General features: G+C 40.2%; 1 protein-coding gene across 8 annotated transcripts in view; it reads right to left on the bottom strand.

Annotated features, from left to right (window-relative positions):
* TNIK (TRAF2 and NCK interacting kinase) overlaps positions 1 to 26615 on the bottom strand; it is a 362683-nt gene that overhangs the window by 137193 nt on the left and 198875 nt on the right. For all 8 annotated transcript variants that reach the window (XM_032484363.1, XM_014562072.2, XM_006188085.3 and 5 more), the window contains 2 exons: positions 16777 to 16833; positions 3310 to 3435 (listed from right to left, as the gene is read on the bottom strand). In XM_032484363.1, coding sequence (XP_032340254.1) covers positions 3310 to 3435; positions 16777 to 16833 — 183 coding nt within the window. The remainder of the gene's footprint in view (positions 1 to 3309; positions 3436 to 16776; positions 16834 to 26615) is intronic.

Here is a 26615-nt window from a genome sequence, read left to right as displayed (position 1 = left end):
AAGGCTCTATTAACGCCGTCTTTTAATCTGGAGCTATAGCTCTGAACAAACAAAAAGCGCTTCTGCAGACAGCATCGAAACAGCCACCTTTCTCCACTTGTCACCTGCTGCAGCTTATGGCAAGGCAGGGGTCATTGCTACAGTGCTAGATCCTTGATCATGTAGCAGAACTTTGGTAACACAGAGATGTCCCAACTTGAGCCATCTCATCATGTCCTGCTGAACCTGCAGGCCACGGGGAAACTAAGCTTTCAAAAGTACCCATAGCAATGATTGGCTTGAACAAGAATAACAGCAGTAATAATAATAATAATAATAGTAATAATAACAATAACCAGGTTTGGACCAATACTATCACTTTTATTCATAAAACAACTATTCATATTTTATCCATAAAACCACCACCAATGATTTATAAAAACTCATCATCTCTAAGTTAGGCTACTAAATTTTTTCTCAACAAATTTCTTAAATTAGCTATTTGCATTTTTAATGTGTTTATTATAACTTAAGAAAACTGATATAGTCAAGTTTTGTAGTTAAGCCCTTACTGTAATGTCTCTTTCTTTAGTATTACAGAAATACTACTTTTACATTTTTAAATTTCACGTTTACATCTACTATACAGTTAAGAGGCCACAACTAAAATCTTACTGTAACTCTTTCAGAAATCACATAAAAATATATAAAATCAATGTGACCATACAAAGTGGGTTTATTTACCTTAAAGTATATTTTTATTTTAAATTTAGAGATGGGTCTTATAGGGAAAAAAATTCTCAGCAGCTCTTTTCACTTCCAAATATTCTTCTATTGAATATCAAATTACATGAAAATCTTGTTATTTTTCTGAGCTAACATTATCGTATCCTTTTTGGTCACCAGTTGCATTCACTGTATATATTTTATCTCAGCTGGACTATAGGTGTCTGATGTCTTAAGAGAGTAACTTCTAGCCAAGATTGAGGTCTTTGAGAAGTTATCCATGAAATGGTGGTCACTGGGTCCACACAGGTTAGTACATAATTTGGCATATAGTTAGCACTGGATAATTCAGTGAATTTTGTGTTAGACACATATTAAGACCTCTGGAAAATGAGCAAGACACTTAGTGGTTAAACAGTATTTTTAGAGCCATTAATCCAACAACAACACATGGAATGAGAAGAGATGAGAGCAAGAGAGAGAGAAGAAGAAACAGGGGGTATTACAAAATCTAGGCTTCCACTGACTGGGCCCATACTAATGGGGTGGTTATAAAATTGGCAAAGGAGGTCAAATTAAGGCAGCATTGTAAACCTGTCAATGGAACTAAGCAATAAAACTTCCAATGGCAGATATTGGAAAGGTGAGAGGAGCAATCTGGGCTGCGCAGGGATAGGAATAGTGGTTTTGGTATTAAACTTACTAAATTTGTTCTTAGTGGAACAGCCAACTAGAGCTGTCTCATAGACTGTCAGAGATACAGGATTGGGGCAAGCGGCTAGGTAGACGGAGAACAGAAAGGAAAGGAAAGGAAAGGGAAGGAACCTTTGAGAGTTTAGTTGGCCTTCCTTAGCCACAGGCTCCGCATTCACAGATTCAACCAATGAGATGGAAAATATTCAGAAAAAAAAATTGCAGAAAGTTGCAAAAATCAAAATTTAAATTTGCCCACAAGTCACCAACTATCTATGTAGCATTTATAGCTATTTACATAGCATTTATATTATATTAGGTGTTATAAGTTATGTAGAGATAAAGTACATGGGAAGATGTGTACAGTGTTATATGCAAATAGTATACCATTTTATATAAGAGATTTGGGCATTTTGCTATCCAGGTGGTCCTAGAATCAGTTCCCCTCAGAAACCGAGGGATGACTGTACCTACAGAGTATCAGATACTGTCATAGGTGTTTTACTCGTGGAGTCTGAATTTAAATTTCAGTCATCCACACATTAGTGATAGACAAGGAGAAAGATTCACGCAGCGCTTGGTTAGACCCCAGCTCCACCATTTCCAGCCAGACCACAGGGCAGTTTATTTGGCTCTAGGTATTTTCACTGTAAGAATTTTTGCCACAAGCAGTTTTGCCACACAATGAATTGGCCCCAAGACAAATCTGCCATACAAGACACAATAACTACTTAACAATTTCGTTTGACAACAGCCTTCGAGAGCATTAATGATGGATTCTTGTGCTAATTTAGATACAACAGCTTGTTCTGTAATGTCCTCTCTACCAAATTTGTCATGCAGTATTAGAAGCTGGAGGCAAAACAAGAATCAAGCTCCTATCCACCCCCTCCGCAAAAGACGTGGTTATGTGATTCCTGATGAGTGTAAGTTTTTTAAAGACGGTAAAAAATTTCTTGCAATTTGATAGTGGAGAACGTAATGTGGACAGAATTTTGGTATTTGGCACAGAATCTGGCTTAGATGATTTGATGAAATATAAGGACTGGGCCTGGGAAGGAACATTTAAATATAGTCCAGATATGTACCACCAGTTATACAGGTTACAGAGACTGATAAGAAACAGCAGCATCTTCATCTGTTAATCCTACTCCCCGGGAAATCTAAAGAGACTTAGGACAGAATTTTTTCATATTGTGAAGAACTTAAATCCAACATTAGATCTTGAATCCTTAATGATGGACGTGGAAAAAGTCTAAAATATACCCGAATACAATGCCCGCTTTCTCTAAAACATACCTGAATACAACTATGACCATAAATCTACATACATTTTAAATGTTTTAAAATATTTTTTGGAATTTTCATTCTTCATGATGAAATCTTTTTAAAATTATTAATTTTTCATATTTAATTTTGTCCCTTATTTTATTTTCTGTTCATTATTTTATATTTTACAGGACAATTGTCTTATGGCCAATTAGTTGTGTGATGAAACTGCTTGCAGCAAAGATGTTTAAGCAAAAATATGGGACATGAGTTTACTTCTCTGTAAACCTTAGTTTTGTTATCCAAAAAGTAAAGACAGTAATAATGTCCACCTCAAAGAGCCTGAATAAATGATATAATTCATTAAAAAAATAGCATGGTACCTAAAATATAATAAAAACTCAAGAAAGGTAGTCATTAGTGGGAAAAAACTGGCTTTAGAGATGGTCCACATTAAGGGATAGAAGGTAGAGATACTGAAAAGATGGAAAGGTATTCAAGGAAATGGGAGAAAACCTTGAAAACACAATGTTATGGAAATCATAACACCTAATCGAACTTAGTATTGAGGATAGAGAAATGGACCATTCAGTCTTGGTTGTTTTTTATGTAAGAAAAGCAAATTTGGACAGCACTACATACCCAAAGTTGGTCATCCATGCCTGGTGGGTTCTTTTTGATAAAAGCACCATAGTATGTAGCAATATTCCGGTGATGAGAATATTTCTTCAACATGTTAATTTCTTGTTTGATTTCTTCCTCTTCATCCTGTGTTAGAACAATAAACATTCTGTCATGAGAATCCACTGTCGTTAGTAGGATTCTGTCTTTCATCACCAGCTATATCCACTATGTAATTATTTCTTTTAGTTTTTTCTCCTATGGTACTAAACAAGCATAATTATCATATAACTTGACTTTCTTTCTTGACTACAAAGAAAAAATTTACAAGACAACACATTGGCAGTCCAAGGGGGCTTCTGTTTGTACAGCAAGTCAACATCGCATGCAACCTGCTGGGGAAAAAAAATTCTCATCCCTTCCCCTGGAAGAGATCAAGGCAGACAATCTATTGAGATAAAATTCACTCTAGGCCTCTGGGAACTAAGTCCATCAAGTACCTATCACTGATCATACTTGGTATAGGGTAGATTAAGAAAAATGAAAAGAAAAAAAAATACAGGCTCTTCAATTTAAAATTTGTTGGGTTCATTTTCTTTGAAGTCTCCTTTTATTGAAGTCCCTGACTGAAGACGATGAAAGTCAGATGGGAAAGGGAGCAAGAGTAAGTTCCCTAGATCTGAGGATGTGCGTAGAGCAGGAGCACCGTCTCACCTTCAGGAAACTACACATGAAAAGAAAGGGGGAATGTGGCAGTGCCACGGATGTGCAAAGGGATAACCCTCCTGCGGAGTAAGTTTCCTCACTCAGATGTCATTCATTCCGAGTTTCCATTTGGAGCCCACTAACTTGCGCCTTTTTAGAGGACCTGGCATCACCGGTGAAGACTGTGTGTTCTCCCATAATTTCATTTTGATGTGTACACATCAATTGGACTTTTAAAAAGTATTTTATTTTTGAGGTTGGTGGAAAAAAATTTCTAGCCCAGGCAAATTATCTGAGATGCAGCAGTAGGACTCTCTGAGTGTAAGACGTTACATCACCATTACCATTACTCACGGTGTGTCTCCGTCTGTACCCTCGCCTCCTCTAGCTAACTTGGCCTCCCTCCAGTGTCTCCACACTGCTGGGCCCTTCCGGAGTCTCCCATGTGTGTCTTCTTTCCCCTTCCTCTTCTGCACATACTTTCTACTCATCATTCCTGGTTGAGTTTAATCGACACTCCTCCGGGACATTTTCCTGAATTCTCTCAGGTAATGTCAAGTCTTCCCACTACATCTTGTCCACCTCCGAACCTGCACACATATTTGTTGGTACTGGAATAGAGGTATGGGTCACACGGTGTCATAATTGCCCTTTTCCTTAACACTCTTCTCCATGGATTGTAAGCTCTCTTCTGCCTTTAGATCTCAGTTCCAGAGTCCCTTCCCCAGCAAAGCTCTCTCTGATCTGCCTGACGTGGTTCTAATCCCACAGAGAACGGCATGCCTCTTCCTTTGTAGCATCTACCAGAATTACCATCCACATTTATCTGTCTATTCATATGATTGAAGCCTCCCTTCCGTACCAATCCATAAAAACTATAATCACAGCAATCCTTCCTGCTTTTGCTGTCTATAACATCCCAGCATCAAGCAACATGCCTGCAAATAAATATGAATAAAAGGATGAATACCTGCAAAGGGCCCACTCACTTACAGCAGCATTCCTTACAGCTTGAAAGGAACTGATGGAAATAAGATGAGGAGAGTGGTGAAATGCTGACATTTCCTGCCTACACAAAAATAAGCTTTAGGAAAAAGCAATGGAGAGCTGCAAACCTAGGAGACCTAAGCCTGTTATGTATCATATGGCTGAACTAAGTCGAGGACTAGGTACTCTCAGTATAGACTGTACAATTGAGATGCTGAACTATGGAGAAGCACGTGGCCTTCACAGCTTCTGGAGGGGAGGAGAGGAGTGAGGGGCTGGGCTGGGGGCTGGGGGAGGGGATGGCACACTGCTGACCAAAGAAATATTCCCTGAGGTTATCAACGCGGGCCTAAGGAGAGAAGGACCTTCACAATCCTTCAACTTGTTGAAGGGTCCCTGCAGCAGGCCTCAAATTGTCTGGTGATGGTGCATATTAGCTATCTGAAACCCACCATGTGGGGCCAAATAATCATGGATGAATGTAGGATGCGAGCGGGTGTACTTTAGGGAAGCCTAAGTAGAAGGGGAGAAAACAAACCTGAGGGTTTCCGGGCAGCCTGGCATCGACAGCTGCTTTCCACTAAAGAAGAAACTACAGGAGACAGTAAAACACAAGTCACTTTGCAATGGCAGCCTGACGGTCTCAGCTTCGGTCATTCTTAGTGAGGAGCTGGGCTGCTTCTATAAGTATTAGTTGCCTGCTTCCTGGGTTCTTAACGGGATGGTGGCTGACGTGGGAGAATTAGAGGGGGAAAAAGTGCCTAATAATGCTTACCATAAGAACTTATGAAACAGTTAAACAACAGTGTAATTCAGTACACAATCAAATCCAACATAAATAAGTTTTGGAGATCAGAATGGCGTCAGCATGTTCTCCATCACTTCGCAAAGGTAAACTGAGTTGATGTGACAATGAAGGGGGCATATGCACTGAGTCAGGAAAATGAGTGGGGGCAGGCGGAGTGCATGCTCAGTTTGGGCTCCACTCCTTTCTGGCTGCATGATCTCAGGAAAGCAACCTACCTTTTGGAACCTAAGTTTTCTCATCTATAATGAGACAGATTTTATACTATTATTACATGTCTCAGTCCTTTGTGAAAATTAAAGTATGTGAAAGTTCTAAAGTGTAATACAAAATAAACATTCTTATTAATCTCCTCCACCAAAAAATAAATAAATAACAAGGGTAGGAGGGCAAGGATGTAAGTAACTTGAATTTTAGGTTTAAATCGCACTGTTTCCAAACACAATTATGGAACCACTGTGGGTCATGGTTATGTAGCTTTATTACAGAACCTTGAGCTTGATCTTATATGACCTTGTAAGTGAGCATGCAACTTATCAGGCCTTCAGGGCTGCTGTCCATCCAGATTTCTAGTCTAGAGCAATGACGGCCATAGTTATTCAGTGAAATCGGAAGGGAGGTACTTACTATGACCATAAGAACTCATTTAACCATTTCACAAGCAGTCCACTCTCTCACAATATGGCTTGTTGAGGGAGATGGCTGATGATTCTTTCAAAAAGACAGAGATGACAACAACTGAGGCCAGAATTAGATTACCAGTTAGAAGAAAGTTATCTTCTGTTTTGTAAATGGATTACTCTTATGTCTTCAGAATTAAGCACTGGATGAAGCTCACTGAGAAACTAATGACCACTGGGTCATAATGAAACATAAAGTAATGGTACCAAATTGTCACAAATTTTAAAAAGAAGTAATTTTAATAAGCCAAGTCCAATACTCTGGGAAGAACCATTGTTTCAATCAGAAGACTTCAAAAATCTTGTCTAGGTCAACCTCAGGCATGGCCATTTAAATTCTCCATGTCAGTTATTTTCACCTGTAAATGGGAATAAGAATACCTATCTGTTACTCTCAGGGCTTAGAAATAATTAAGTATTTATTTAAGCAAAGCTTTATAATCAACATAAAGAAGATCGTTTTTCTCTCAAGATCGTAGGAATCTATTTATTGCTTTGTATTTGTGGCAGACCAAAAGCAAAAATGGCCTGGATATTTGGTGGCCTCCCACATGAAGAGGTGGGGTCCACTTATCCTTGTCTCTGTGCTTGGCTGTGTGACTTGCTTTGGCCTATGGGACGTTGGTATACGTGATGCAGCAGAGACTTGAATAGTGTGTGTTGGGGTGGCCCTCTCTTGTTGCTTACAGAGAACACTTTCTTGTGAAAAACTAGAACTGGCCTCCTGGAGGATGATAAAATGTGAAGAGACAGTGGTTTTCAAATGCAAGAAAATGGATGATTCCAGGTAATGCTTTCAAGCCACTGACTACCTTTGATGACGATATGATGATCAAAACCATGGTCATAAATACAGCCAAAGACAGCCTTATGTGATGTTCTTCTGTACCAGAGGCTGTATGCATATAATCTTATTTAATACTCAGAACAGCTCTATGAAGACATGTTTTTAATAATCCTATTTAACAAATAAGAAAATGAGTGTCAGAGTTCATTCCTATATTAAATGTTAGAACTAAGATCCAAAGCCAGATTCGTCTCATTTTAAAGCCACGGCTCTTAATTCTATACTGAAAACTCCTAAACAGGAGAAGGGGAGTTACTCATGGTGATAAAAACCAAAGCTGCTAATCACGAAAGAAGAGTCGAGGAGCACCTTAAGCTTGGACTGAAGAGAAACCTGCCTTTGGTCCTCCAATTACAGAAGCTTGTCAGCACATACTATTTGCTTGTGAATGATTTCAGGGGATAAAGGAGGGATTTTTAAGTTGCATATTTATTACACAGGGGAACACACTTTAAGCACCTACAATATGGTAGGATTAAAAAACGGAATTAATAAGACACTTAATATTAGTGTGTTCTAATTTGCCTAATGTTCAGCTCTCAATCCATGGAACGGGGATAAAACTGCATGTAATTCTTTTAACGATCCAAGGAACTGGTCAGTTTACACTCTACAAGGAAGTATGAGGTGCACAGACTCCTAAGTGCCACTATCCCCCAGCTGTGCAGACGCCGGCTAGAACACCTGTGCGCCTGCTCACCGCCCTGCTTCCCGCAGCACCTGTTGGCATTAGGCAGGCATTTGTCTGAACTTGTCTATCATTCTCACCTTTGATGCTGACTGAATGTGACAGAAAGATTGAAAAGACAATTTATCGTTAAAGAATCATTGATCATTAGAATTTGTAGGGATTACTGACATCTTCTAGGATGTGATTTAAAAATTTTTTTAAATAATTTTAGTGCTGAAATCCCTTCCTCAACTAGAACTTTTATTCAGGATGCCAATATACAACATCAACAAAAACTAGACTTTTAAAGTTAGTAAATAGTTATTTTTATAAGTTTAACTATGTAATATCTGGTTATAAAGTTAATCAATGACAACAAAGGGAGTATTTTAGTGAAAGCAAATGTAGAATTTTTGAAAAAAATTTAAAATCATGTGTCAGCTTCAGTATCTTATTCATTTTCAGTTTTGTTTGTTCTGAAGGATAGAGAAAATCTTTATTTCCTAAGATAATTAATTGCAAATAATAGCAATTACTTTTTAAAAGGTTGCCTTGAGATTTCGGTGGAATCTTCAGATGTAATGACACTCTGCACATGACTGGAGTAACCTAGAGCATGGACTGAGAGGTTGCCGTCTTCTAGTGCATTCAAAGGTGGTATATGACATACAGCTTAGTTTTTTTTTTTTTGAAATCATAGTTTACTAAATGTTAAAATGTATGAAAAATTAAATGAGACTTAAGCATATATGGATGCTCTAATATTATCTCAAGATGAGGTTAAGCACCTGTGAACTATATATTTATAGATTCAAGGACACAGACCCCGAGTGGTTCAATTGGTTGCCTAAGTCCACATCTCTTCACCGCAGCATTGATAGAACTTGGGACTTTGCCACAACATCCTGCAGGCAGCACTTGGATTTGTTGTATGTTAACTCTAAACTAAATGAATTCATTCAACAAATATTTACCCATCTACTATATCCTAGGCACAGTGCCTAATAATAATAATAATAATAGTAATAGTAATAATAATAATAAATAATATATGATATATAATATAGTCATCCTTCAGTACCTGTAAAGGATTGATTCCAGGATCCCTCATGGATACCAAAATCCACAGATGCTCAAATCCTTTATGTAAATGTTGTAGTACAGTCAGCCCGCCGTATCCATGGGTTACACATCCTTGGATTCAACTAACACTGTGAGCACAGAGGGCTGACTGTAATGCAACAATGGACATAACAGAGTCAAGCTCTCCCACCATGAAACTTACTATAATCTAGTGGGGAACACAAATGAAAATCAAAGAATGACACAAATAACATGCAAAATTACTAACGTGAGAGATATAGGTAGCTAACCTAATGGAGGCACCAGGGAAGACAGCTGAGACATTCAAGTGTGAGCTGAATTTTAAAGGCCATGTGGTGGGGCAGGGTATAGCTCAGTGGTAGAGCCCGTGTTCGGCATGCATGAGGTCCTGGGTTCAATCCCCAGTGCCTCCGTTAAGGGGGATAAAAACTAAAATAAAAATGACCTGTAAGTCTTTATGAAGACCTTGATGCAGACCATATGGGAGTTACCCAGTTAAGAAGAAAACATATAATGTAATGTGACTGAGGAGGGATTGGTTTCCTGGCAGAGAAGGAGTGATTGTCTAGGCCCCTTAGCTGGATGAGGTATTGGCATATTGTCTCCTATGGGAATCGTTGGTGCCATGGAGTGAAAAATAAAAAATGTCTGCAAGAGACACCATAATAATAACAATATGCACAAAAAGTTTTAACCCTAGAAGTGTTGTCATTCATTTGGCCAAAATCCATCACAAATCCTCAAGACTCCTCCACCTACAATTCAGCCCACAGGAATGGGAATGGGTCTGCTTTTCTGATCCTATTAACAGTATAAATGATAATGTCTTCCCTTTTAGCTTTGGTTACCAGAAAAAAATAACTATCAAAGTTGCTGTGGCTTGTAATTTGAATTTGTTTTTCCTTTATCCGTCTTTCAATTCATTTTATTTTCTCTGGCCTCTTGCTTTTACAAATATAATACCATTTTGCATAGCATCTGCTACGTGCCAGGCCCTAGGTCAGCACGCTCTGCAGGAGGTGCCAAGACGGCTAATGCCCGGTTCCTGTTCTGGGCTCATTAAAGTCAGAAGGCTTTAATGAGAGAGAGAAGACTTTCCACAAAGGGAAAACAAAAGGTGAGCTTTGAGTCATTAAGAAAGCCAACATATTGATGAGGAAGTCAGCCCTACCAATGCCACTAATCTACCCATCCTCTGACCTCACGTAGTTGTCACTTTATCAGGGAACGTACTGGCCACCCAGACAGGTCAGATTCCTTCTTAAATTCTCTCTTAATACACTCCATACACTCTGTGAAAGTTAATCAGTTAATCAGAACTCTGATCAAATAACTGTTCAACTGTTTGTCAAATGTCTTTCACTCAGTGCTGGAAGGTAAGATTACAGAAGATAGTGCCCGTGTCTGCCTTATTCACTGCTCTCGCCCCAGAGCATAGCACACTCATTCATTCTTAAGTGAATGAATGCATGCACTACTGTGATTTCATCCTCCAGCTTCTGGAATCTAGCCTCGCTTTCTCTCCTAGATCCTGCTCAACATTAGGTCATTCTGACAGCTGCCTATGGTTCAGTAAGACTAGTAACTTTGTAGCTGAGGTGCTGAAGACAGGGCTGAGTCAGACGACTGACCATATTAACAATGAACTAACCCACACATGGTAACTACAGCATGCGTGGCACGTCGTTCTTGGACAGGCTCCCATCCCCCTGTACAGCTACACAAGTCCAATGCGCACTGTAACACCCTCTTCAGTCATGCTGCCTGCCCCATTCCGCCCTTCACTGTCTCTTACCAGGACTAGTATTTATTGAGGAACTGTTATGTGCCAGGCACTAGGTATTATATAATTTTAGTCTCAAAACAAGTTTGCAATGTTTGTATTCCCACCTAACAGGTAAGAGAAGTGAGACTCAGAAAAGTTTAAAAATTTGCCCAACGTCAGGAAAGAGCAGAGTGGAGTGTGAATCCAGCTCTATCTGAATCTGAAGGCCATGCTCCCAAGAGAACTATGAATTGAAAAAATAAGTTTTAACCCTAGGAGTCTTGTCATTCATTTGGCACCCCATCTCTCATTCTTATAACAGGGCTGTGGGGAAGGTGGGCACACTCTGACCACTGGATCTGAATTCCAACTCTGCCATTTCTGAGCTTGGGCAAGTGATTAAGGATTTTTGTGCTTTCAATTAATTCCTCATTTGTAAAATGGATATATTAGCAGTTCCCCTAATGAGAGTTTTCTCAAGGATGAAATGAGTTAATATATGTTGTATTAAGTCCTAGGAACACTGCTTGGCACATAATTAGCACTCAATCAACGTTAGCAATTTTTATTTTGGACCATGGCTCTGTTGTTGCTGTTACTATTAATATTACATTCTGGGCTCCCAATCACTCCACTGAACTGCCTCCCTTTGGGAGGGAGGAACTGAATGTGCCTGGAGCAGTGTGTCCCCCTGATTCTTCCAAATAACCCAAGATGAAAAGATTCTTTTTCTTTTTTTTTTTGGTCCCGTTTCAGCAACATTCAATAAGCCCATTAACTATGGGCAAAGCACTCTACCAGAAGCTACTGGGCAAAGGCCACTTCCTCATTCTTCAAAGGGAGATGCAGGCTGGTCGTAAGCTTCACCTGCAGGAATTCAGTAAGACAGAAATAGAAACTCAGTCCAGCAGGGCTCAAAATGGATCCTCCTAGTAGGCAAATCTCATCATATCCCTTTGCTGTTTAACTTCTGGCTCCCACACTGGCTCTAGCAGTGGTGTGGGGAAGGGGCCAGGACGTCCAGCCTTCCACCCCTTGTGAAAAACAATCCCCCTCCTTTTATCTCTTCTATGTATTGGATTTTTGCCTAAGACTATTTGATCTAAGGGCTCTTCTGGGAAAATTAAAAAGTTCGAAAACCTCGTAAAGCCCTTGCCACAGCGTTCAGTTTCTTCATGACCTGGCCCTAACTTGTCCAGATTTATCTTGTATCACTCTCTTCTCCACATTTTTTTAATCCTAAAAGTAAACTGTGTGATCATTTCCAGGACGTGTTCCACGCTCTTGCAGCCTCCATGCCTTGCCACAGGCTGTTTCCTTGGCCGGGAACACCCCTAGTCTGATTGTCCTCCTGGGCTTACTGACTACCCCTCGCTGTCACCTTGAACTTCACAAGTAATTTTATTTATGAGTTTTATGACTTTATTATAACATGGATTACCTTTACTTATGAATATTTAGGGCAAGGTTATATTATTACGAGTTCCCCTTCAGGCAAAGGACCACTTTTTCATCCTTGAATTTCCAGTCTGTCATAAAGTAGGTGTTTAGAAAATGGTTATCAAATAAATAACAGTTAATTTTAAAAACCACATTAAATTAAACAGTAAATAGCCTTCTATATTAATTGAAGATCTATGATGATGTAATAGGGTGGACTTAAAATACTCAGGCTGAAATATTCATTCCACTATTTACATGTTACATTGAGCAAGATACTTCGTATGCCTGCTTCTCTCATCACTACAATGGAGTCTGGTGGTTGTTGAGGGCATTCAATGAATCAATACAGAGAAAGTGTTTTGAAGAGTTCTGGCACATGATAATCACTCCATCAGTGTTAGCTACCATTATTACTATTTTGGGCCGAAATACAAAAAAATAGTAACTAGAGAGGCACTGTGTGTAAGGACTAAACCAGTTTTAAATACATCCACAACATTGAAATAATGTGATATCATGGTAATATAATTCTCTTGTTTTTGCCTGCACAGCATCCTTCCTACCCTTTGCTCCAATGGCTCTCAGGTTTTCCTTTGAGGAAGCCTCCTTAACAACTCTTAGTCCTCGTGGTAGGTTCCAGTGTCAGACCCCAACCCAGATGTGGCTGGAGAGAAACAGGGATTGGTTTTGGGATGGTGGCATGACCCAAGCAGGGCCCCAGACATTCAGATTTGCACTCTTGCCGGGTCTAAGGGTAATGAAGTAATGAGAATATGAGCCTGGAGCTGCTGGTGGAAAGAAAGCAGAGCCCAGAGATGGAGAGACACAAAATTCCTAATCAATCATGTCACTTCCTAGATCCTGAGGTTTTTTTTTTTTTTAATATACATAAGACAATAAATTCTATTTTCAGCTTCATTCAGTCTGAGGGGGGCTTTGGTACCACAACTCAAAAGGTCCTGAGTAATGTGATCACAACCAGTCATTGTAAAGGTGAAAGTCTATGATATTGAATTATTATCTTATTAAGTCCCATATGGGCTTCAGGGTATCATTGTAAAGGGACTAGTTTACACCATTAATTTTGGTCCAAATGAAGATGGGAATTATTTGCAGGGATGTCAGAGAATCATAGTCTCTTCATGGTGGCCAGAAAGCAGTACATGCCAGACACTAGAAAAGTATTCCCCTGACTCTGGTGTTCACAAAGCCCCTTGAGGAGCTTGTGGAAAAGGCAGGTTCTGAGGCTCCACACAGAAACTCCGCACAAGCCCAGGAATCTGCATTTCTGATGAACAGCCCAGGGGTGCTCACAGACCACATATGCTGGGCATCCACTTCGAGGAACACTGCCCTGGAGGGCTCAGTTTTGTTTACATGATTAGAGCACACAAATCCAGCTGGGAAGGGACCCCCAGAAAGTGACAAAAATGCAGACTTCTCATAATTACTTCAGAAACTGAAAGAACTTCAAAGATTGAGTCTGAGTTTAAGCCCTAATTCCGAAGCAAATATTAGCAAATTTGGAAGTGTCTCAGCTCTTAAACTGAAGAACATCAGCATGACATCCAGTTTTCTCTGTGACTATTCTCTATTAGAAAAGAAAATGGTATTGAATAAAAATAATCATTTAAAAATTGATTTCAAGTTTCTAGCTTTACCAATTTCATTACAATAAACTATAGTAACTTTGCAGTAGATCACTGCAAACAATTAACAAAGACGACCTTTGAGAATTCATCTCAGAGCAGCTATAATGAGCACAATTATAATAATTGGTAAGAAGCTTTTGCAGCATTCCATAATACACAAAAGACAACATGGCAAAATGAAATAGATTGTTTTCTGAGGACACCACATGAGTTTCACAAAGGAAATCTTATGTTGACTGTGATGTGTAAGGGGGTGATACAAAAGTCATTTGATGCTGTAGCATACACCATGGGAAATAAAAAAAACCATTTCCTGATGTGTATCCTTGTCTGTCTTTGTTAAGGGTCAGTGGTTATACAATGGCCGATGATGTGCCTGAATCAGGGACTATCCAGCCCTTTCAAAAGAGGTTCCCCAAGAGAATTAAGCCTAAATACTATAAAGCATCCATTGTATGCAATGGGCTGACTCTCCTATGCACTGAAAATGGTGCTAGCTCTCTATCATCCTTGGGAGAACTAAGAAAATGGCCTCTAAGTCATTTTCTGTAGGACTCAGTTGCCTTGTGAAACCCAGCTTAGAAAGGCTGACACTCCTTAAACTGAAAATACACACTCTGAGATAAATTGTTGTGTAACTTTTTTGATTCCAAGCAACGTGGTCTAGCAGTAGTAAATGTTTTCTGAGCAATTTGAAGTCTCACAAATAGAACCGGAAAAAAGTGATATTCCGTGCTCTCAAGTCACACTTTGTGTATCAGTACATAGCTCTGTGTACACTCATGTACTGTGGTTAATGATGTCAGCGGAACTCAACTGTAGTTCTGCAGAACCACACAACAGAAATCTACAGCATGAATGTCTTGGCCTCCATCCACATCCATTAGCTGCTCAACTGCCAAGTGTATTGCATTATGTGGAGATCCTATTCAAACAAAGGGAAATACTGTAGTACGACTTCAGCAAGTTTGCAAAATACATTCTTATATGTTTTGTGGCGGGAGCTTTGTAAAATATTTACACACTTCTAGTGGGTTTCTGTGTAGAGACTGAGAGTATCTGGTCTTCACTTTTGTGTCAGACCCCTGCTGATTAACAATACAAGTAACTACCATTCTCCCTTCATTCCTGACTAATAATAGAACCCAAATTAACTGGACACCCTGGTGGAATGAAAGACTACACTCCCCAGCTTCCCTTGCAGGTAGGTATAGGCAATAAAAACAGACGTAGAAATGCTGCACATAAGCAGAAAAAATTTCACTGGAAGGGACTGTCTTCTGTACCCTTCTCCCAACCACTCTCCTCCTCTTCTTTTTTTTTTTTTTTTTACCTGCTAAAGAATGTGATCAATGGAAATTCAACACGTTGAGTCATGCAAAAAACTGTAAGTATGGAAGCCTTGTGTAGAATGAGGGACCAGAAAGATAAAAACACCCTCCTGCTCCACCACACGCTGCCATACACCCCTGGGCTGTTACTCTAGACTCCTCTAACATGAGAGAGCGTAAAGCTTTCATCGTGCTTAAGCCTGTGTTCTTTTGAGTTTTCTCTTGCAAGTGGCAGAACCTAACCCTAATTAATATAATCTACGTGCATTTTCTTACTTAGTAAAGGCCAGAGGAATTAATAAACTAACTGGGATTAAATATTTGAACTGGTTTGCAACCTCTGAAAGTTGACTAGTGCATTTAGGGCCAAAAAAGGGAAGGTTTACTTTATCTGGGTGGTTGCTTATAAACACATGGGGATAAAATTTTTTACTTGTTAATAAATGCATCTAATTAAAATGCATATAATTTAAAGAGGAATTCAGATAATAAGTAACAATGAGTAAGGAAAGGAAGTCAGTACAATGGTGGTATGAATTAAATTAGTGAAATCAGTATCATGGTTAATGTGTAGCATGTAGTGTATATTTATCACTGGACCAGAGAAGGTGTGAAATTGAAGTCTGACTTAATGACATACTGTTTTCCCTATTTGCATCCTGGTTCTTGATACCTTTGTGTGACCCATTCATTCTACCTCTCTTTATATTAAGTAATCCACTTCTGGGCCAAATGGAAGACTTTGGTCTTTTAGCTTTAATGTACAGCTGACAGACATCTTAGAAAAATCCCCAGGACAATAGAAAATTATTAACATGTTTTTGAAGTCCAGTGAGTCCTTTCAAGTCTGATTTTTGCTCTGTACTCTAGAAAAGACATTATAATATTTTAAACAAATCTGGCAAAAAAAGATTGAAAGCATAAGATTGTATTTAAAATAAATTCTATTCCTTAGATTGCTTTTGATCATCCAGGCAGAAAATTTGTTTCAGTGTTGCTCACTAATAAATAAATATTTGTGGTTATTGTGATTATTTGGTCGATAATATTTTGGGGAGGAAAACATTCATGTTACATATCCTACTAGGGTTTCAGAGCTATCCAAACTCTTGTCTACTCCAGCGTTAGGTAGACTTTGGGGAAAACTGTTAAGACCCACCTCTTCTGTGTAATCTCAGTATTATTCTTTTAATACCTTCAAATCCTACTCTGTCTTCATATGCAAATGTCCTTGGTTGTGTTTATGTAAATTATTGGCACACATTGTTCTTCTCTTTGACTACATAAGGCAGCGTAGGCATCTAATTTAATTAGAAGGATTTACTCATGGTCATCTCGGTCAGCTGCTGAATACTCTTAACTTTGTATGTTAAGCACAAGTAGGGAAAGGTCTCAGATGTTTTAAAAGATTCTATTTCCAAAAAGTGATTATTATCTCTATCACTAATTTCTCTATTACAAATATATAGCTATGAGATGGCAAGATAAAGATACGTTACCCCTGTGACATCCATAACCTTAATGGCAGCAAGCTGGCCCGTTTTGACATGACGACCCTGTAAAGAAAAAAAAAAAAATTTAAAGACTTTAATTCTGATGAGCAATGTTAGCATTAGATTCCAGCTGTAAAGAACAATTATGCAGATTAATGTTACAGAGCACCAAAGGGGAAGGCAGACACACACACAAGTGCACACACATACACACATAGAAATCTCAAATGCTTTGAAGATCAATCCCTAATGTTTATTTTGTAAAGCATCTCCATCACTTTGTCTTTTGGGTTTATTTTTATAGTGGTTGTCAAGTCAAATAAAAAAGACAATTGTTGACTAATTTGGTTCTACTTCCTCTCCAAGGTGTTTGGTAAGGGCTTGAGGGAGAGGTGAATTTCTATGGAAGGGGAGCTAGATCTGAGTGGAGGAGACACAAGTATTTGCTTGGTTGGGAAACACTATGTAAGGAAACTTTCATTTCCATGATTATTAAAATATCTCGTATCGTAACAGTCTCAACTGGATATGATTTTGCTACTATTCACTTGAGACTGTTAATTTACCTGTATCTTAACAGGTGGCCTAAAATAAAACAGATAGCAATCAACCCAAATTTGTGACCAAAGAGATAGTATTGCCCATAAATAACTGCTTCCCCTCTGGTCTTTGGAGCCACAGTGAAGCATCTACCACCTGACCACATGGAATCGGAAGGGAACAGGGTGTGGTGAGGGGGCAATCCCAGAAGAGATTTCTCTGCACCTGCTCCTTGAGAAACACCAAGTATCCATCTGGCTCTCAGAGAATAGTGAAGATGGTCAGTACCCATCACTTCTAAGTGGATTTTATCTGTGGCTTCTAAAATACCTACCATGGCTATCAGCCAGTACAATATACCTTCCAAGATCAGCTGGATTCAAATCCCAGCCGCATAACTTTAGGCAAGTCCCTTAATCTTCTAGGCCTCAGTTTCCTCATCTGAAAAATGGCAATAATAATAATAATATAACTCACAGTATTGCAGGGAGGATTAAAAGAGATAATGTGTACAAAGAGCTTGACAGTACCAGGCACAGAACAGGCACCAGCAGATGCTGGCTAAAATTATGCATGGGTCTGTCTTGTGATTAATTTTAAATGTCTCATCATCGTATTTCCAGTGCCTGGAGTGGGGCCGATCCTGTAGATGAGGTGACACGTTTGTGGATGAACATCAGTAGGTGATGGAGGCATGTCTCCTGGAAGCTGGGAAGAGAGGACAGGTTTGGTGCTGTTGCCGGTCCCTTTCCTTCTCATATAGCTCAGCTTTCCCTGTGTAGCTACTCTGATTCCAATAGTGCTTCCTTCACTTTCAACTCCCATTCTGCTCCCTTTCTTTCCTCCTCACTCAAGAAAGAGCACAAAGAAGACATTAAATCAGTAATCCAATATGGGGCCAGGCACAGCCTGCATCCATATTTCAACTTTCAAGAAACTGACGGATGGGGCTGAAGTGTTACCACACAAAGAGCCCTGGACTGGAGTTCCACAGGCCTGGGTCTGCCCCTGACCAGGTGGTTCATTGAGGGCAAATGACGTAACCCATCAGGGCCCTAGTTTCTCCATCTGCAACATGTGGGGAGACTGAGCTCAATGGTTGGAGGTGGGGGGCAGTACATATCATTGTTAACACCTCCCCTTCCACCCCAAGGAAAATTAGTTTTTACAGTGACTGAGTGGGGAGAGTAGTACTGTTGGTATTTAGTGCCCAGGGACCAGCCATACTAACCTCCTGCAGAGCCTGGGTCAAGCTCACTCAAAGGAGAAGTGGCAACAGCACCCTCTGTTGATTAACACTGAATGACCTCCAGGGTTGTCTGTCCCATTAAGAGTATGATGCTGTAATGATGACTTAACAAAGGAATCAGAAACTTCTCATTGGGAATAGAAAGTCTTTAAAGTAAGGGCCTCAAACCAGACCTTAAACATTAGCCATTTCTCTGCTATAGCACTGAAGGAGGGCAGGGGAACCACAGATAAACACAGAAGGTCTAGCTGATATGACCGCTGAAATTCCTTCAATGGTGCCATGCAGCCAGGGAAGGGGAACGCCTAGGTATGTCTTGCAGGGACCTTTAAGAACTGAGCCACACCACCTTGGTAGGGGCCAACCTGCTCTTATCGTGTGGTCCTTGACACTAAACTGTTTGTGTTCTCCAAAACTATTGTATTGTTTCTTGCCTCTCTGATAGTGTTTTCTTGGCCAAGGATGCCCTTCATGCCAGACTCTGCAGTAAACTTACTCACTTTCTAGATTCAACTCAACCATCACCTCCTGTGAAGCCTCACTGTCAATCGCTCCTGGCCTCTGTGCTGCTAATGAGCATGTCCTTGTTTCTACTGTGGCATTGAGCCCAAAGGACCAGGGCTCACCCTTTCCCTCTGTTTTTCCTTGCCTCTCTCTCATGCTTCCCCTCTGGTTTCATGTGCAGCAGAATCTTTTCCCACCCAGAATCTTAAATAGAATCTTCCTGGCTCAGGCAGGGACTTGACCAGCCAAATCTCGTCCCAAATCCCACTCTTCCCCTGTGGGAGTCCCTGAGGCACCTCTGCCAGCACACAGTTTGAGAGATGTTACACTACATTTTTAACTCCTTAAGCAACAGGACTCTTTTTTGAGTGAAGAATTTGTTACAAGGACATGTCAATACTTAGTTCTTTCCATCAGCAGCCAGGGAGCGAATAGGATGTAGGGATACACTTTACATTTCACATGTAAACGGCATTGGGCACTGGGCAGTTCTTGGTTTGAATTAAATATAAATGTCTGTGACTTTCGTGAACTTCAGGTAGATGATTGTTTTTGTTTTAGTAACTGCCATAATGTCATTGAAGGCAACACTGGGAAAAAAAATAACCTACTTCTCCAATTTATATTTCACTTCCAACCTGAAGTAACGGTTCTCAATGTGTCTGACAGATGACTGAATAATACACCTTGGGGATGGCAGTTGGGCTTAAATGAGATCCTGGAGGTGGAACAATTAGCAGCCTCAGCTCAGTCCCAGGCAAGGGCGTCCTGTGTTCTGGAACAGGAAGGCTGCTGAGCTGTCAGCCTTTGATGGGGGAGGACCGCAAAGGAGGCTGCCCAGCGTGAGTTGCCTTTTATATCACTGGAGAATGCCAAACCAAATTAGGATCCAGATGAGGGCAGATTTTGACGGAATGGCTAGCAATCAGCTGACCTAAAGATCACCAAAAACCTGAGGCACAGTCATTGTTAAGACAGTGATTAAAGAGGCAACTTCATAAAGTCACAAATAAATTGAGTAGGAAAAGCCTCTAAGGTGTCTAATCCAATCACCTTCTTTTAGAGACGAGGCCAAAACCTCACAATGAGGATCTAAACCTAGGATCCCTTTCTCATCTATTCCACTCCTGCCATCCAGCTCCAAATTGGAAATTCTCATCATCAAAATTTAAACTTTATTTATTGATTGATATATATTTGATTTACAATGTTGTGTTAGTTTCTACTGAACAGCATAGTGATTCAATTTTATATATATATATATATGTGTGTGTGTGTGTGTATGTAGGTATGTGTGTGTGTATGTGTGTATATATACATATATATATATATATATATATATATATATATATATATATATTCTTTTTCATTATAGGTAATCACAATCTATTGCATATAGTTCCCTGTGCTATACAGTAGGACCTTGTTGTTTATCTGTTTTGTATATAGTAGTATCTGCAAATCTCAAACTCCCAATTTATCCATCCCGACCCCTTTTCCCTTTGGTAACCATAAGTTTGTTTTCTATGCCTGTGAGTCTGTTTCTGTTTTGTAAATAAGTTCATTTGTGTCATTTTTTTACATTCCACATATAAGTGATATCATATGATATTTGTCTTTCCCTTTTTGACTTACTTCACTTAGTATGATCATCTCTAGGTCCATCTGTGTTGCAAAAAATGGCACTGACTTATTCTTTTTTATGGCTGAGTAGTATTCCATTGTGTGTTTGTGGAGATTATATATATATATATATCCATCCCACTTCTTTATCCAGTCATCTGTCGATGGACATTTAGGTTGCTTCCATGTCTTGGCTATTGTAAACAGTGCTGTTATGAATATTGCAGTGAATGTATATTTTTGAATTAGAGTTTTCTCTGGATATATGCCCAAGAGTGGGATTGTTGGATCATAGGATAAGTCAGTCTATTTTTAGTTTTTTAAAGAATCTCTATACTGTTTTCCATAATAGCTGCATCAAACTACCTTCCCACCAACAGTGTAGGGGGTTCTCTTTTCTCCACAGCCTCTCCAGCATTTACTGTTTATGGACTTTTTAATGATGGCCATTCTGACTGGTGTGAGGCGAGGTGAAGTCATTGTAGTTTTGATTTGCATTTCTTGGATAATTAGTGATGTTAAGCAACTGTTCATGTGCCTAGAGGCCACTTGTATAAACAATTTTTTAAACAAATCTTTTCATATTTTACTTTACCTGAATTAAACATGAACCATTCATCTTTGTTTCACAGGGCAACAGGAAGGATTTATTATTACAAGAGAATTTTGGAGTGAAAATTCAATCCTATTCCTAATTTTAATTTATTTCCATTTATAGGAGAAATTAACAATATAATCATAGAATCTACTTAACTTGGATCTAAAATACATATTCAACCAAGGACTAAAAATTAAGTTATTGGGGAAAATCAACTTTAAAGGAGACAAAGAGTTAAAACTTTTTATCCACAAAAATTAGGAAAAAACATCTTTTCAGATTGCAGTTGCTGAGTCATTTCAATGAAGCAATTTTTTTTCTACTGAAATCACCAACAATAACAAAAACAGATTATAAACTGAAAAATGAAATTTGTGTTCCAGTAGGACCCAAAGCCTCAATCATGTCCTCAAGTATAAAAAGACCCTCCAAAAGAAAAGAGGAAGTGGGGTTAGGGTATAGGTCAGCAGCAGAGTGCATGCTTAGCATGCGCAAAATCCTGGGTTTAACCCCCAGCACCTCCATTAAATTTTGTAATAAACAAACAAACAAAACCTAATTACCTGCTTCCCCCCAAAAAACAAAGAACAAACAAACAAAAAACAATAAGAAAAAACCCAAAAACAAAGAAACTGCTTAAAAAAAAAAAAAGACGAAAAAATTAAATCAGGGAGAGCCGGGGTGCACTAGGCTGGTGTGAAACCGAGTTCCCATAAAACCAAGTTCCTCTGTTGAGTTTATAAATTAACCTCTCTATCCAAAACTTTATTCCCTTTCTGTCCCTGCACCTATTCCTCTCCAGACAGAGGAGTATCGAAAAAAGCGGGGATTGAAACCCAGCAGGACTCTACAGGGCCTTCCTGGGTACAAAAGCTCCTGTGTGTCTCCCACTTCTTGTTTGTATAAAAAGGCTTTAGTTTCCTAGGCTTCCCCCAAGTTCCAAAGAGCACGCTCAAGCAGTCAACGGTGAGTACAATCCAGCCTCAGGACACCTGGTTCTTCCTGAAGGGACGTAGATAACTATCTGACGCTTATCTTTGAGTTGGTCTGCAGAAACTGATCCCCACCAGGTGGAGGATGGTGACTACATTCTGACCACAAGTGTGTAGATCCCAGACTAGTTGGAACCAGAAAGTTGAGATTCCCGACACATCACCTAGTTACCTCGCCACAAATCAAGCAGAAGGCAGCCCACGAGCTGACCCCGCATCCTACGACCCTCTCCTCTAACACTGTCTTTAAAACCCTTGCCTGAAAGCCATCGGGGAGTTTGGGTCCTCTCAACACAAACCAGCCGTCTTCCTTGCTTGGCTCTTGCAATAAACCTTTCTCTGCCCCAAGCTCCAATGTTCTGGTTTGTTTGGCCTCACTGTGTGTCAGCCACGTGACCGTGGGTTCAACAACAGGAGGACGCAGTCTCTCCCGGGGCTTGGACAGACTTCCAGACCCACTCTGCTCCCCTTCTTTTCTTTCACCTTTTGTTTGGGGCAAAGAACTGTGCTGACTCTTCTTCCATACAAAATAATCCACATCGCGGAGAAATCTAAACCACTCAAGGGTTACTGCACCTCAGCTTTCTATACCCGCAGGTTCCACATCCACGTATGCAAACAACTGTAGATAGAAAATATTTGAGAAAATATTCTGAAAAGTTCCAAAAAGTAAAACTTGGGTGTATGCTCCTGCCAGCAACTATTTACACAGCATTCACATTGTATTTACAACTATTTACATCATGTAGTATTCATATTGCATTAGGTATTGTAAGTTATCTAGAGGTGATTTAAACTTTACAGGAGAATGTGCATAGGTTACATACAAATACTCTGCTATTTTACATACGGGACTTGAGCATCACAGATTTTGCTATCCAAGGCAGGTCCTGGAAGCCATACCCACCCCCAACCCCTGCCCCGCTGCAGACACAGGGGTGACTGCACCCCTTTACCTCCTCCCTAAAATAAATACAAGAGAAAAACAGCTGTTTTGTCTGAAATGGCCATGCAAGCCTGGGCTCTGCTATTGCTGTTCTTTCCTACAGCAAGATGGCCTTAGAGCTGCTAGCTTGAGGCAAGCCTGGAAGAGAGAATTTTTTCACATCTAGGTCACCGAAATACCTTTGTTTCCAGCAGAGCAAACTAGGGTTGTGAAAAATGCAGACACTCCCCCGACTCCCACCAGGTCTCCTTGTCCAAGGACTCACACAGGTAGAGTGTTTTTACCTCTTCGCGCTTAGCTTAGATTTGATCTCGCCTTTATTGGGGAAGACTTCTTAAATTTCCTAATTGCAGACAAGTGCCCTTACCTTTGTGTTTTCACAGCATCCTACACTAACTTCCTGATCGTATCCAATACTGTGATTTTCAAAATGTGTACCATAAGAACCATGAAAATGGATCAAATGAAATGGGGGAAAAAAATCACAGCATGGAATATGTAGTAAGCTGTTGTTTCCAGATCCAATGTTGCGGTCACATCCATCTATCCATCACCTATCTACCACTGATCCTGAAGTGCACCCTCTTCTTTCAAGACCAGAGTCCCTGACAGCTCTCAGCCTAGGCCCTCTCTGGGAACTGTCCTCAGCCCAAGGTCACGCTTCCTCCTGGAGACAGCCAAATTCAATGGCTGGTTGACACAGGAGTATAAAGGCTCAGTTGCTTTAGTCTTAAAGTCAAGCAACTCTGAGGAGCCCGCTCAGCCCCTGACCTCTCTCCGGGATGGCCGAGGTCTTTGCTGAGTCTGTAGTGCAGTTAAACTCCTTCTTCTGCACAATGCTACTTTCTTCACAGGGGTAGATCCTAAGAGCACTCCACAGTAAAATTCCTACCTATAAATCTCCAACTGTTTCTGGGGAAACCCCACCTAAGACAGTTGGTACCAGGAATGGCCTGAGGAGACAGGCTCTCTGAGTAGCTGTCAATGAGACTCCTGTCACTGGTGGCAGGTGGCTCACTGATAGCCTCTGGCACGCCATCGCAGTGTCACTGTCAACATGTTCCCTAGCGGGGAACTGGAGTAGGATACAGGTGCCAGGGAACACACTGGTGAGTCCAATATTTCTGACTTTTGAGTGGTCTTGAGGAAACAGTAGTTTAAAAAAATAGAATCAGATGGCTTTTGCTGTGAGCCACTGATGTAGTAAAGACAGACAATGAAAAGCTAAGGTGATTGATCATCAAATGAAGGCAATGTATGAAAATCACAAGGGAAGCCAGGTCAGAATCCAAGATCTGTTCAGTATCTGTAAGCAAGATGGGGAGACCACTTCTGTGGGCTCAGAGGATTCCGGGGATCAGTGGTTTCACGCTTGCAAGTGCATGAAGTCTCCATTCCAAGTTTCAGAGTCTCATTCCCTCCCAATCAGGCTTGAATTGTGGATTCAACTTTTTCTTCTACCTTAATAATTAATTCCTGGATCTGGTCCTCAGCTTCTTCTACCCTCAGGCTGCACTAGAGTCTTTTGATGTGCTACCTTTTTTTTTCAAGCCCGAGAAAAGGCATGGTGAGCAGGAGCTCAGAATTCTCAGGAATGAATATGTGGGTCACTCCAGCAAGCCTGCCATATAGACCAGCAAAGATGCTAATCGGGGTCGGGGAAGGGGGATTAAAATGGTAGAGGAGGTATGACCATTAGACAATATGTAACGATGGGGCTTCTTCTTACAACTTGGCTCAGAGGAAAAAACACCAGCCAGAATCCTAGAGGAGCTGTTTCCAGAACTTATTTTTCAAAGCAAATGGATCCAAGCACCATAAGGAATTGACTGTAGTGGATGATGTGGTGTGCTACTCAGACCACACCTTCAGGACTGAGGTATCCTGAGTCTTTCTCCAGGAACTGCCCTTACTCAAAGAGAGCAGTTGGACCCAAGGTCATGCTCCCTGCTTAAGGTAATGCCCCTTACCTGGAGGTGGTGAGCATTCAATGACTGGTTGATGTAGGAATATAAAATCCTATAGCACTTATGTCAAAATGGAAAAACTCTGAAGGGCCATCTCAGCTCCAGAGCTCCTTTTTGGGGGATTGCCGGGGGCTTTGTTGCAGTCAACTCCTTCCTCTGCCCAAATCTGTCCTCACCCATAGAGTTGATACTAAGAGTACACACCAAAACACTTCCGACAAACAAATCTCGGTCCTCAGAATCTGTTTCCTAGGGAATTCAGTCAAAGACTCTACCTAACTATTTACCTAGCTAGCTAGCTATCTACCTATCTATCTGTGTTCTCAGTATTAATGTAAAATTATATTTCTTACTGGATCTTGGGGTGAAAGTTTTTAGAAAAGTTCTGACCTAAAGGATGAATAGAATAAACTAGGTCAAGCACTGGGAAGTATATTCCAGATAAAGGGAACAGCATGTTCAAAGGTCCTGTGGTGTGGTTATTTGAGCATCTGAATAACTGAAAGCAGGTCAGTATGGCTGGAGTAGAGAATACATGTCTAGTGAGTCCATGCAGGGCCTTGCAGGTCATTTTGAGGAGTTCTATCTTTATCTAAGGCCAATTGGCAGCCACTGAAGGGTTTGAAGCAAGGTTGTAGGGTCATCATTGCATTTTGAAAAGATCGCTCTGGAGGCAGGGCAGAGAATGGAGGAAACTAGAAAAGATGATGAAAGAATAACACTTACAATGCTGCTTAGGTAATTCATTTGAGAGATATGGCAACCTGGACTGGGATGGAAATAATGGAGAGGGTGAGAGGTGGTGAGAGGTAGCGAGAATTCAGAGATTTTCAGGAAGTCAAATCAACAAGACTTGGGAATGGATGGATATATATTTACCCCATGTTATCCAGAGTCCTTGATACAGCAGGGATTCATTAAGATTTACTAAATAACAAACTGAATAAAATAGTGACGTCTGCGGGTTGTATTCAGGTTCTTGGTCAATACCATCCCTATGTCCACATGACTTTCTTCCATCCTCCCCATCCCCCGCCAACACACACACACACACACACACACACACACACACACTTCTATCCAGCCACAAAGTGCACAGAAACAGATGCGGTGGAGTTGTAAGCAGAAATTACAATCATTTCACCCATAAATAAATTAGAAGATGATTTTAAGTGGATGAAGTTCCTTTATGCTCTATAGAGAGGCCAATTTACTTCCCTTCTGCATAGATCAGAGAGAAACTAGAGACTGGTTTTAGCTTTCCCTCTGAGAGTGAAGGTGAAAACTCTGATTTTCCACTCAAAGTTAAGATTAAAGCAGAGTTAAGATATCTATCTGAACGTCTTTAGGAATGCTACCCTTCTTTGACACAGCATGTCTTGAGGCAAAGAGGTGGACAAGACAATGAAAAGACTCCATAAATCTC

This window comes from Camelus ferus, chromosome 1 (genome assembly GCF_009834535.1).
Source record: "Camelus ferus isolate YT-003-E chromosome 1, BCGSAC_Cfer_1.0, whole genome shotgun sequence".
Lineage (NCBI taxonomy): Eukaryota > Metazoa > Chordata > Mammalia > Artiodactyla > Camelidae > Camelus > Camelus ferus.
Note: the sequence above shows the minus strand (reverse complement) of the source record. Positions and strands in the feature narration are given on the sequence as shown.